General features: G+C 36.9%; 2 protein-coding genes across 2 annotated transcripts; one reads left to right on the top strand and one right to left on the bottom strand.

The window, feature by feature from the left end:
- Nucleotides 1-69: 69 nt before the first annotated feature.
- LOC133870979 (dolichol-phosphate mannosyltransferase subunit 1) lies at nucleotides 70-4,248 on the top strand. The gene is made up of 9 exons (XM_062308294.1): nucleotides 70-97; nucleotides 334-604; nucleotides 1,115-1,214; nucleotides 1,335-1,368; nucleotides 1,439-1,515; nucleotides 1,920-1,945; nucleotides 2,051-2,215; nucleotides 2,298-2,412; nucleotides 3,749-4,248. Exons 1-9 carry the CDS (start codon nucleotides 85-87, stop codon nucleotides 3,851-3,853), a joined length of 906 nt encoding a protein of 301 aa, XP_062164278.1. The 5' UTR covers nucleotides 70-84; the 3' UTR covers nucleotides 3,854-4,248.
- Nucleotides 4,249-6,412: 2,164 nt separating this feature from the next.
- Nucleotides 6,413-8,304, bottom strand: LOC133870977 (alkane hydroxylase MAH1-like). The gene is made up of 2 exons (XM_062308293.1): nucleotides 7,271-8,304; nucleotides 6,413-7,152 (listed from the first exon to the last, which is right to left on the bottom strand). The coding sequence occupies exons 1-2, from the start codon at nucleotides 8,208-8,210 to the stop codon at nucleotides 6,563-6,565; spliced, it is 1,530 nt and encodes a 509-aa protein (XP_062164277.1). The 5' UTR covers nucleotides 8,211-8,304; the 3' UTR covers nucleotides 6,413-6,562.
- Nucleotides 8,305-14,103: the final 5,799 nt, after the last annotated feature.

Here is a 14,103-nt window from a genome sequence, read left to right as displayed (position 1 = left end):
CTCCAATTGCCTATCACTCTTATGTAATCGGGCAAGCAATTGGACTTGCTAAGGCTCGTGAGCTCTATTGAGAGGGCCGTGCTTATGCAGGGATCGGGTAAGGCTGCAATCTGGAAATGCGATTTCAGACAATTCTGATTCATCTTTCAAAAGGGTCTTTATATCATCCTAAGAGACAAATTAGAATTATTAACTACCCAAATACTGTTGTAGGGCTTGGATTTCTTACCCATGCTTGAAAAAAAAAAATCAAAAACAAAAAAGTAGTTTTTAATATTTATTATAATAATTATTATTACTGCATGATTTGATTAAGCATGTGATACATACTAGAGTTCGCCCGAGCCAGCCCAACCTCAAGCGCAACCAACAAGGGCTCAGCCCAAAAGGTTTACAACACGGTTTGCGTACGCCGAGCCAACTCGGCTCTACAATCTTGGCCTATGGCGCAGAGCCGAACTTTCAAAGTCATTCCGAACTCGAATCAGAAAGAAAAAAAGAAGCACAGAATGGCGGAGAGAAACAAGTACAGCATAATTATCCCGACCTACAACGAACGCCTCAATATTGCCCTCGTGGTGTACCTCGTCTTCAAGCATCTCCGGTAAGCCCACCACGCCTCTGATCCTAGAATTCTTTTTCGACAAGTTACATTTTTTGTCGTCCCAGGTCTTTTTTTTTTTTGGGATCTGATTTTGAATTACTTCTTGATTTTGTTATGTTCATCTTACTTGGTTTCTGTTTGTTTCTGGGGGAAAAATATTTTAAAGCTAAAGTCTTTTCAAAAAAAATGATTAAAGAATTATCAAATTTTAGATTGAACTTTTCTTTCCAAAGTTTAGGAGCGTAGTTAATCGTTATTGTTCGTTTTTGCAAACCAAGCTTGCTACTTAAGGAGTTGTTTCTAAGTTTATTCTTCAAGAGAGAGCATCCCTATAAATTGAAATGAAAATTGGCTTTGTTTTGGGAATTGGGTCTTATAAACATATACAATCATTTCTGGGTTTCATTTGCTTGTTCCTGCGCCTTGCTTGTAGACCATGCTTGAGATTATGTTGGCAATAGATAACAGTTTCCTGAATGGACGTCTTATACAATTTCTTGTTTGGTTAAGGGATGTTGATTTTGAAATAATTGTTGTGGACGATGGGAGTCCTGATGGGACTCAAGAAGTTGTAAAACAATTACAGCAAGTATATGGTGAAGATCGCATTGTGAGTACCATAAGACTTGAAAATGAATCTGAATTTCTTAGTAGATTCATTTTTTTATGCTTATTTTTGACTTGTGACGATGACCCCCAACTTTTTTATTTTTTCTTTTTAATGATGCAGCTTTTGAGAGCTAGACCTAAGAAGCTTGGGTTAGGTATGTCTGTTATAATCTATTTATGAAAAAATTACAGGGAGCTTGCTTTTGATGTGTATTCAAATTTCAGGAACGGCTTACTCTCATGGTCTTAAGCATGCATCTGGAAATTTTGTTGTAATCATGGATGCTGATCTATCACACCATGTAAGTATGTCTGGGATGTGGACAATAATTTGGAGCAATGTTGAAGTTTGAAATTGGGAAGGCATCTAGGTTGCCATGGATGATAATCTGCCACTTTAAGTAGTTTATGTTGGCAGCTAGGCAAGCAACTGACTTATTTCTGATGTCTACAACTCAATTTTGCTTTGGAATTTCTTTTTCTGTGAACCATATACTATTTCATTCACGTGGTTACCCAAAATAAATGTCAAAATATAAACTGGATTCACCTATGGTGGTTAAAACATGGGGCTTCCTCTTGAATGTGCATGGAGTCTGTGGTAGTTTCTAGCCCTGCTCATGGTGTTAATTTATCACATTATTGTTTACAATTTTCCATCAGCTATAATTTTCTTCATCTAACCTGTTTGCTTCTCATCATGCAGCCTAAGTACTTGCCAAGCTTCATCAAGTAAGAGAAATTCCTTTCAATTCTTTTCTATGTTCATATTTTAACATAGGGTGCCTAGTTTCTGGAAAACCTTCTGACTTCTTTTACTATGACGTGTTTATTAAGGAAACAGTTGGAGACTGGTGCAAGTATAGTCACTGGAACCCGCTATGTTAACGGTGGTGGTGTTCATGGATGGAATCTTATGCGCAAGCTAACAAGTAGGGGAGCCAATGTTCTTGCACAAACACTTCTATGGCCTGGTGTATCAGATTTGACTGGATCTTTCCGGTACACGAACTATAGTATTAAGTTATTCAATTGTTCGACACTTTCATGATTTTGAAACTGAAGTTACTTGGATTATTTGTAGGCTTTATAGGAAATCAGTTCTTGAAGATATCATTAGATCCTGTGTGAGCAAGGGATATGTCTTTCAAATGGAGATGATTGTTCGGGCTTCTAGAAAAGGCTACCATATTGAAGAGGTAGAGTTACAAATTTGTCTATACTTGCTAAAAAAAAAAAAACATATTTGTCTATTATCATGGTTTAAATTTGAAATTGGCAAACTTTGTGCACATTCAGTTGTTGGTCTTGATCCAGACCAGAAGGGTTCTCTTTTTGGAGCTTTTCCTTCTTATGCTCTCAAATACTAAATTTACTGGGACTCATCCCATGCCAATACCTCAACATCTCACTTGGTTAAAGGTTCTAGTAAAAGAACTTTACTAGCAAGTGTGGCTTTGAGTTGGTCAGACTAGTTCCAGTTTGCAATATAAACGTCCTACCATTATAGTTTGTCTTCCTGGTTTTTCTGTTTCAAGTTCTGAGGCAACTTGAATAGTAATTCTGATTTTTATCAATATGGGTAGAAGGAAATAATTTCTGGTAAAGAAGTAAAGACTGAAATTTATGGAATGATTGATCATATTCGAACAACTCATTAATCTCCAAGTTTGTTTAACATTCTCATTATATTTGAGTGTATTTGGAGAAGTCTGATAGATAGGATAGACTGCTTCTATTTGCTTTTTTACTGTTTATGTTGTGGTCTGGCATAGACATGGGAAAGTGTTAAATGATAGGAGCTCGAAAAGTGAGATATACTTTCTCCTCTTTTGAGTCCTTGAGGAAAAAACATATCTTATATAGTTAAACACATGGAAGCAACTTAGAAAAAAAAAATATACATGGAAGCAGTTAAAAATGTCAACAGCCCATGGACAAGTGCATATTCAGGCCCATGGGCAAGTGTAAGCAAGGGTGATATGTATTTTTGAATTTATGCTGTGTGACTACTCTCAATGTTGTGCTTCTCATGAATGCAGCTATGACTTATTGATAGCTGTCTTGAGTTAATAAGGAAAATGTGCATGTTTATAAAGGCAGCCGACTGGCTGCCGCAAACTTGGAATTTATGATTACCTCTGCAATATTTTTTTTTTGGTTATCTTCCCTTAGTGTTCCCCAGCTCAGCATCAACAGTAAACAGCCAGATAGTGCTATGGTTTTGCCTATCTGACCATGTTGCCTAATTCTCTTTCTTCCTAAACAAACTTGTCTATTAGTAGGATTTGTAACATTGGGAGTCCGGTAGTTTATCATGTAATCCTGCACTTCAAGATGTTGTATATCAATTAGTGATGCTTAAACTTTATACGTTTAAGCTAGTTCTGCAGAATCTATCGCTAGAGAAGTTTTAAGTACTCATGATAATGAAATGCTTTGTGTTCCTTGATTCACATTTTTGTATGTATTTTCTAGGTGTACTCATTGATCTTAAGACCTTTTAGTTGATCTGGGTCCTGTGCTTGTCTACAGGTTCCAATTACATTTGTTGATAGAGTATACGGAAGTTCAAAGCTTGGAGGATCTGAAATTGTGGAATATCTGAAAGGCCTTGCATATCTATTGGTAACAACATAAAATGAAACAGAAATGACAAGCCAGTGATCATCTTTTTCATTTTGTGCACAAGTCATGTAACGTTTTTCGCTCTATAATTCATCTTTTTGTTTATGAATTTTGATAGGCTTTATCATACAAACAATTAAGATTCTCAATTGGGTCTAACAGCAGATTAGCACATTGGCTCTTGTGTTATGAGTTGCTTCTTTTTTAGTAAGATTTACTTCTGATGGCAGTTTGAGTTGTCTGGTCACAGATTAAAGTTCATATTTTTGTATGTCCGACAGTTACCTAGAACACTGATTGTTGTGGTACTTGGAACTAGAATGTGTACATAGGGCACCACTTTCCATGGGACGTGGATTGTGGTTTGCTATGGTTTTAATGAATTGTGGTAACTCTGGACTTTGTCATGGAACAATGATTTTAGGAGTGTTTTATATTTGGATTGATTGTTAGTCTTTTTTGTTTTGAAAAAAGAAAACCAAAGACAAAAAAAAAAACAAAAATGAGAATAATTTATATAAGGACCTGGTACAAATCTGGTCCTTTGTGCCCTCCAATAGGAGAATGACACCTAAATGTGAAACACAAAAATTGAAAAAGATGAAAACAGCAGATTATTTGCTATTCTCTTTGACATTCATCTTCTGAACTCCAAAATCTCCATTCTCCAATTCTAAAATCCGACAAGGTCGAACCATTTATTTCACTTAGTTTTATCGATGGCCATGAATATATGGCCTCCCAAACCTGTGAATAATCCCCATTCTAACAGCTCATAGAAATGAAAAGCACGCAAAACCGACAACTGCAAGATTCTTAGTACCTTTAACATCTGTGAAACGTCTTTCTCATCTCTCTTGAGATCATCCAACAAGTGTAGAGCTAGCTTGCTCTCTCATCTCTCTTCAGATCATCCAGTTAGTGTAGATCTTGCTTGCATGCCACTACAAAAAAAAATGGAAATTTGCTGACACGCCGTTAGTGACAAGTCAGACCCTTTGACATGTCACTAACAGTTTGTGACGTGGATACCGCGTCACTGATAAGGCCTTTCGTGACATGACATGCCTTTCGTGATGTGCGAACCTCCCCTCACATCATTTAACCCTTGATTTATGTGGCGTTAGAATTAAGGATTTTTGAGTTTAGAAGATGATTGTGGAAATGAATAGCAAATAATTTGGTGTTTTCATCTTTTTTCAGTTTTTATGTTCCACACTTATGTGTCATTCTCTTATTAGAGGGCACAAAGAACTGCCGAATCCATATAAAAATTATTCTATAATTGATCAATAAAAGACGTGCAATGAATACTTACGAAAAAAAAAAGAAAAAGGACATGCAATGAATGAGCATCGTTCAATCACTTGGCTTTTCAAGGTCTTCTTATGTACTTTTTACATGCTTTTTTAGTAGCATTAATAAAAAAATTATGTGCGTCTCATATGTTTAAAGGACACATGTTACTTTTATTATTTTATATGTGGGTTGTATGAAATTTCCTACAAACTATTAAAGACTTTTACAGGTAAGTGTATAAAGAAAGACTTTGCTGTGTCAATATTATATTATAAGTTTGAAATTAAAATAAATTGCGTCATTTACATATACAACAATGTCAAATTGTAACTAAGAAATAGCTCATCTTTATTTTACTTGAAATGGAGAGAATCTTATTCGTAACGGGACAAAAATGGAGAGGATCCTTCTCCAATTCTACTATCTATAGGCTCCAAAGAAAAATCTTAGAGAATCTTAGTGCTAGTTAAATCCTTATCATCTAATGGCTTAGAAGAAAAATCTTTGGAGAATCTTAATGCAAGATCACTCCATATCAGATCTCAATTTTCAACAATTAATTGTTCAAAAATTCGGGCAAGCAATTGCATTGGATCTCAGTCAGTCCATATACATCATTTAGCGGTTAAGAAGAAAAAATCTTTTGAAAATCATAATGGTAGTGGCTCAGAAGAAAAAGAGAAAAGCTTGGTTACATTCAACTGTATATCTCCGTACAAGAAATTTGCAAATCCAATATTAAATCTGTGGGACCCACGAAGATCTATAAGCGATGTATAAGAGAATGATGTGTAATATCTTTGGAAGAAAAATCTTTGGAAAATCTTGGATTTGGATCCCCATCAATTTTTTGCCCAAATTGCTTGCAAATGTGAGAGAGCCCCTAGCTATATATAAGGCTCACATACCCCATGCAGCAAGTGAAATACGAAAGTCGTATACTAGCACATTTCATCTCTATATCTTGACAGATCGGAATCCCTTATACATGGTTGTTTGAATTATATAAAATTCAAGTACCTCCAGAAACAGTTATTTCGGGCTAGTTGCTCAGGGCAGGTGACCTCACATTTGCCCTCTCTGTGAGGGTTCTCCATTGCGTGCAATTTAGATTATTAATTGTAGTGACTCATTTTTCTATCTTACCAAGTCATCATGACCATACCTCATTAAGCAAAAGTTATTAGTTCAAATCTCTCGTTCTCTTTTCCCTGACGCAAATTACTTACTAAAAAAGAAAAAGAAATGATAACTTCATTGTTTACAGTAATGATGTAAATGTAATCATTTATTTTAAACAGTACTATTTTACAATAGGTCCATCATATCCTACATGATTCAACTTATATTTCATACATAGATTAGAATCCATACATTGTGAATGCTCTTACATTTGAGGATAACATCAGCTGATCATCTCCATCAAAAACTTCTTTTGGTGATCCTAACCTTGAGACCATGTTTCATGTGAAGTACGACAGAAACACTTGGCAAAACAGGATGGCCTTCAACCACTTGAACATGGTAATTCCATAGAATGGCGGTTGCAACAATTTTCATCTGAATGAAAGCCATGGCCTTACCCAAACAACTCCTTGGCCCCCCGCCAAACGCCGAGAACTTGTAAGATGGTACGGATATGATTCCTCCTTGCTCCGAGATCCATCTCTCCGGCTTGTACTGCAAGCAATCTTCGCCCCATATTTCTTCCATCCTTCCTATTGCATAAATGAAAATTATGATCTTTGTATTCCGACCGATATGGTGGCCGCTCGGAAGAGTATCTTCTCCGGTTGCGGTTCTGGGATCGAAAGCCACCACCGGGTATAGCCGTAATGCCTCACACAAGGCTGCATGGAGATAAACCTGTCTGTCTAGCTCTTGTTTGCCAAAGCTATCCCACTTCTTGTCATCTTTCGCGGCAATATTAATCTCTTTCATCTCCTCTAGAATCTTCATTTCCACCGATGGATGCGTTGCAACAAGCCAGAAAAACCAAGAGAGAGCCGTACCTGTTAGAATAATATAAATTAAATAATTAGATATATTCATCAGGCTTAAGATTTTGAAATAAATATTAATTTAACATGGTATTAAGCTTTTGAGATAATTAAGTTAATTTAACCGTACCCATGGTGTCACTCCCGGCTGCCATGAGATTCATTGCGGTGTCCCTTAAAAATTTGTTGGATTCACCAAAACTACCTCCTATGTGTCCTTTCTCCGCCTGCATCATATAAGCTGTCAACAAGTCGAACTCCCCAGCTTCCTCCAATTGGGTTCTGCTGCATCGGCTTAATTCTTCTCGCTTTGATGAGATGCAGTGGTATAAGAATCCATCAAAGGTTTCCCAAGCTTTCCGCAGCTTCTTCTCTTGTCCGAGCTGAAGCCATCTCTGCAACTTCCAACACCACCTTGGCAGGATGTGTCGATATAAAGTTGCCTCTTCTATTTCATCGAATGCCTTTGCATACGTACGTTTTGGGAAGTCAACAGAAAGGGAAGTTGGATCAAAGCCTAGAACCATCAAGCAACTATTATCGAACGTGAAGCGCTTAAAAACTTCTTGTAAATCCACCTCTATCTCTAGCTCGGAGATATGATCGAGAACCGGGATCAGACCATTCACCGCCTTCTGTCGAACAAGTTTCTCCAAGAACAGCTCGAACTTGCTGTTTTTTATTAATGAATGCGCCATCTTTCTCTGATATTCCCACCAATCCGAATCAGAATTGATGAGCCCATCTCCCAAGGGCTCCAAAATCTCCCGGATCTCGGACCCTTTTTCGTAGTTGACAAAGTTTTTGCTCAGAATGTGGTGGACGTTCATGGGATCACTGGTGACGATGAAGTCCATGCCAGCAAACCATGGGCCCTTAACCTCGACAGTGCCCCCATAATGCTTTAGAACACGGTTTGAGCACTCGTACACATTTGAAGCATTGCGAAGAAGCCCCGGAACCATTCCTACAACAGGCCAGTTCGTGATGGGGGAGTTTTTGCTGCGTTTCCAATGGCGGAAAAAAAGGAAGCAGAGAAGTACTATCACTGCATACCCAACTACAGCCATTGGAGACGCTGTACGTATTGCGTTTTAAGGTCCAGAAGTTGGGTGGGTTTTATAGGCAAGGCATGCACGCGCGTTAGTGTACGTTATCAATGCCGCCTCCCGCTCAGATGGAGGAGGAGGACCATTAATTTGGACCAGCGTATGCAGTAATTACGTACGTGTTCCATTTGACAGATAATTTAAGAAATTTCTTACGAAACTCATTTGTCTAATTAAGAAATTTATTTGAGCAGATAATTTTTTATGCTCTCATATTAATTATTTACCCAAATTGTTAAATATTTGAACAGTTATTTAATTGCTTGAAGGTGCTCTGAATCGTTATATCATCCACGTAGGTGCAAGCACGTCGTATTTTGAGGAAACGCTTTCAATATATATAAACCAAAACTACCCTAAAATCAGCGTAGTCAGTTAAAAAAAGAAAAAAAAAAAAGAAGAAAAATCAGCGTAGTCATATATATAATAATATAATATATCATTCTGCTCAGTCCGCTACGGCGCTGCAGTCCTTTAATTCTCTCTCTTTAAAAATTCCGTCTCATCGACCACTGTGCACTTAGAGATATTTTCTTGGTCATCGAAAGGTATATCTTACGAGCCGCTATTCTTGACGAGAAAACTTCGACCGTTCAACGGGGATGAGCAATTAAACGCTTTGCACCGGCGTTAGTGTTGGTGCAAGTTTCTGAGAAGCCCGAACTGCGAGGGAAAGGAACGGCAAGAAAGACTTAGGTGTTGTAATATATATTTGTTTTTGTTTTCAACCAAGGTGTTGTAATATTTGACGGGTCCGTATGTTATCTTTTTTGTTTGTTTGTGTGGTTTTTTATTTTTTATTTTAAAGTTTCGGCAAAAGTTTTTTTTAAACTAGGTTAGAAATTTTTTCTCAAATTTAATTTATTAAATTGATGTGTCTTAAATATATGTAACTCTTACATGTATTTTTAATGAAAAATATTTTACAAGTACTTAAACTTTTAAAAAAAAAAGCTTACAAATTGATGTGGAATCCGACGTAACGTTTTCTCAATTAAAAAACTTAGACAAACGTTTTCTCTTCACTATTCAAGTTAGTATACAATTTACAAAAGTTTAAGTATCTGTAGTATTTTTCATTTTTAATAGAGCAGGTAATTCCGATATGCATTTCAAACATGTGTCACTCTAAATCTTTAATTGATTAAGTTGAAAAAAATTCATCCAAACCTAGTTCAGGCGAAAACTTTATCCTTTTAAAGTTTCGTTTGACACTGCAATTTCGTAAATCTAAAGTATGGTTTTAAACCAAACTTTTTTTTCTTTTTCTTTTTCCTTTTTCCTTTTTTTTTTGTTTTTACAAAAATTGCAATTTGAAAAAAATATATATAAAAAAAATCTATGTTTCCAAATTGTAGGCAAGTTATGTGTTTTAAAAACACACGATTTTAAAAGGTTAAATTGTAATTTTATCAAACTGTAATTTCATTTACAATCATGAATCATAGAATGTCTTAATGTTCATAAATTCTTCAAAATCCATAAAATATTGAAAAGTCTTATTTGTTTATTTTCTTTTTAAGGTCCATTTTCATTTTTTACATTCATGAAAGTCTCCAACATGTATATATAATATTTTAGAAATGCAATTTTTTCTTTCAACCTCAATTTGATTTTTTTTTTGAACAGCCAACCTCAATTTGAATTAAATGCTCATTGGAAGACAGCCAACCTCAATTTCAATTTGAATTAAATGCTCATTAAAATACATAAATTCTCATTCATTTCCGGCCCGGTGGAACCTATAGAATTAAAAGTCACCTTTGTTAAAAAATGTGAGAATATTTGCGCTGACTTTTGGTTAAAAGAATTGGAGTACGATAATTGTAAATTGTTGTGATAGAGTGATAATTTAGATTTTAGAGTGCAAATTAATAGAAAAGAGAAAGAATAAAATAATCCAATCATATAAAAATAAAAAATAAAAAATGAAGACCTTCAATATATCCACAGCTTCACCCTCACACAAACTGAAGAGCTTCTTGTAGTGTGGCAGCTAATGAAGATAGTCAAAGCTAGATTTAGGATTCCATTTAATGCTAGTTCCTTTTGTACAACCATAATAAGTTAACGGTTGTTAGATGGAATTCTCAAATAATCTCACACAAAGACAAAGCATATTGAGATTGAGCATCATTTTATTCATGAAAATGTGTTTATGGGTTCAATTGAAGTTTTAAAGGTAAGAAGTAAAGATAACATCGTTGGCATCTTCACCAAGTCACTTTCCAAAGGCCCGTTTGAATCCCTAAGAAAAAAGTTTGGGTTATGTAGTGAGAAAATTATGTAATTTTAAATGTGTGTGTGTGTGTGTGTGTGTGTGTGTGTGTGTGTGGGGGGGGGGGGGGGGGGGGGGGGGCATTCTTTGAGATTCTCAAATTATGTGAATTCAAGTTGAATTGTAGGGGATCCTGATCCCTAACCATCACTACCCTCATTCAACCCACTTCATCTTTCAATACAATCTTACTCCTTCCCAAAGAACATTATTATCATTTCTTATACAAATTCATTGTTTTTTTTCTTGGTCACGTGAAAAGTGACACTTATCTTGTTAATTAGTAAAGTGTAAGAATACTCTAGAACACTTCTTTCACCTTTATATATACCCTAGGCATGCTTCATAGCCTCTCATTCCATCATATCTCACCAAAACTTTCTTTTATCTTGTGCAAGTACGTGGTTTGATCCAACCCAAACCCTTTCTATTGTTGTATTATTTCATAAACAAGAAGTATATTTTCTATTTAGTTTTGATCTTTCTTCTACTTTTGGTTGGGAGTCCTTGGGCTAGTGCAACTTTGTTGCACTATTTGAGAATCGGTTGTTCCTAATATTTGGACGTACACTATATTTCTCTACAATTGGGACTTTGATTAATTTCAAGCCAAAACCACCTAACTAAATACAAACGCGCTATGGAGCATTTCCGGCAACAATATTTAAAATAGCTAGCTAATAAAAAAGTGTAACTTTTTATTTTAGTTACTATTTTTTTCTCTATACTAAATTCTCTATTATATTATCTACTTGCTTTAAAATGTTTCTATTCATTGTAGCACTACATGTATTTTACATAGTCTCTAGCCACTCTGCTAGGAGAGAAAAGGTGATCATATTAGCTAAATATAGCTAATATGAAACTTTTGCCTAATTTGCCGGAAATATTCTAAGCTATAATCAAAACTGCAACCGAAAATATTAGGAAAAAGAGAAACATTATATATCATATGCATAAATATCTAACCTTTATTCCACTATATATACAACTTTAGAAAGAAAAAGATTTTTTTAAAAAAAGTTCAACTTTCTTATAGCCTATAAAATGAGCTTTGATTCAATTGATTTGCCCTAAATTGAATTTAGTTTTCAGATCACCTTTTTTTAGCAAATTAAAGGAAAAGTTTATTAATTATGATGTGAATCAAAGTGCATATATACAGGGTAGGTTGATAACAGATAATATCCTTGCTGCATTTGAAACTCTACATTCTATGCAGACAAGGATGTGGGGCAAAGTAGGATTTATGGGCGTAAAACTTGACATGAGCAAGGCTTATAATCGGGTTGAATGGCCTTTTTTGGAAGCAGCTATGACTCGATTGGGCTTTGATAGATGGGTGCAACTAGTGATGACTTGTGTTCAAATTGTTTCCTATTCGGTGATTGTCAATGGCAACCGGGTGGGAAAAATAATTACTTCAAGGGGAATTCGTCAAGGAGACCCCATATCACTTAGGGGTGGGCAAAACCGTGCAAAACCGCACTGCCCCACCCTTACCGGTTTTTAGCTTGATATTTGCGAGCACGGTTTGGATTTTTGCCAAACAGTTTGGGGCGGGGCGCGGGTTTAGGATTTTTCAACACTGGATCCCCGCCCCGCACCGCGTAGCACCAACCTAAAACACCTAAAAATAAAAAACCCTAACCCCCCAGTCCGGCGACTCTAGCTGTCCCTCACGAGTCACGCGACTCACACCTCACTTCAAATGAAATGAATTACTCTTTCTTCATCTTCGTTAGTATTACAAGCTTTGGATTCTTTGGCTTTGAGCAGGACTGGAGAAGAACAGCGGCTGAGATACGTTGAGACGACGGCTGAAATATGTGAGACGGCGGCTGAGATTAGGGTGTGATGAAGTCGATGCAGAAAAAGAAAAAGAAAGAGACGAATCATTAAATGAAGGCCTTAAGGGTAAAATAGTAAATGGGGGAAGGCTGGAAGAAGCTAGAAGCCACATGGAGGATGAAGATGGTGTTTTTTTTTTCAAAGTGTTTTACAGCTGTTAGTCACTCTCCAAATAGTGTGTTTTGTTTGATAAATCACTCATACGGTGCGTTTAGCCTAAAAATGTAAAAACGCAACACTTTGCCCCTAATCTAGAATCTTCTTCTTCTTCCATCTCTAATCTCTCTATAGAGTATACTCCTCTTCGTCTTTCTCGCACTCACTCGCTCCTCAACTTCTTCTGGTTCTTCTAGCCTTCTAGGGTTTGCAGAATGGTGAGTCGACGACCATGGAGAGCTCAGAGCTTGATAGGCATGGCTGTCATCTGCGTTGAAGATTGAACTGGACCAGCTCAAGTCCAAAATCCAAACCCTTGGTTAGTTTCTTTCCTTGTTGTTTTCAAACCTTAGTGTTAGTGTCTTCTTTTTCAGTTTTTATTTTTGATTTCTTCGTATGTGTATTGTGTTTGCTGTTTGGTTGCAGAGAATCTGAGATGCTCATAGGGTTTCACACGAAAACCCGCACCCCCCACCCTGCATCGCACGGATTCTCCAATTTTTGTACAGTTTGCGGGTGAAAAGTTATCAACCCTCAAGGGTACGGGGCGGGGGCAAAAAGGGCGAAAATCCGCCCTGCCCCGCCCCGTGCACACCCCTAATATCACCTTATCTTTTTCCTGATTTGTGCAGAGAATTTGAGTTCCCTCCTATCAAACGCTGAGCAGAAGGGGATTATCACAGGGGTTCCCACCTCTTCCAGAGGTCCAATACTGTGTCATTTTTTTTTTTGCAGATGATAGTCTCTTGTTCTGCAAGGTTAATGAAGTGGAATGGAGGAGATTGCTGAAAATATTGGGGACCTATGAGATTGGGTTGGGGTAGAAATTAAATATGAGCAAGACTTCCATCATTTTTGGTAGGAATACTAGCAGTGAAAGAAGGCAGGAAATCACTAGACTTTTGGGTGTTACTGAAGCTCACAGAATTGATAAATATCTGGGGCTGCCATCCTTTGTAGGGAAGTCTAGAATCCAAGCTTTCAGCTCAATCAAGGAAATGGTGTGGAATCAAATTAGTAACTGGAAGGCTAAATTCCTTTTCGAAGCTGGAAAAGAAGTTATTTTGAAGGCGGTGGTGCAGGCAATCCCTACATTCTGCATGGGAGTATTTTAGTTGCTAGTCTCTCTTTGCAAGGATATCAATAATATGATGCAGAAGTTCTGGTGGAGTCACATGGCGAAAACATCCAAAATTCATTGAATGAGTTGGGAGAAAATGGGGAGAACTAAGTCTATTGGGGGGTTGGGCTTTCAGGATCTTATCCTTTTTAACAAAGCTCTCCTAACTAAGCAAGGATGGTGGATTCTTCAACAACCCAACTCCATTATTGCACAAATTCTACAAGCAAAATATTTTCCCACCACGGGTTTTTTGGAGGCTCCACTAGGGTCCCGATCGTCGTTTGCTTAGAGTAGCCTTCTTAATTCTAGGGAGCTTCTCAAACAATGGCTTCTTTGGAGGGTAGGAGATGGCAGAGCTATCAAGATATGGGGGAATAAATGGTTGCCAACGCCCTCTACTTTCTCAGTTCAATCCCCCCACCCCCAAGAATTATTGATGCTAATGT

This window comes from Alnus glutinosa, chromosome 6 (assembly GCF_958979055.1).
Source record: "Alnus glutinosa chromosome 6, dhAlnGlut1.1, whole genome shotgun sequence".
In the NCBI taxonomy this organism is placed as follows: domain Eukaryota; kingdom Viridiplantae; phylum Streptophyta; class Magnoliopsida; order Fagales; family Betulaceae; genus Alnus; species Alnus glutinosa.
This window is presented reverse-complemented; position numbering and strand designations above follow the sequence as displayed.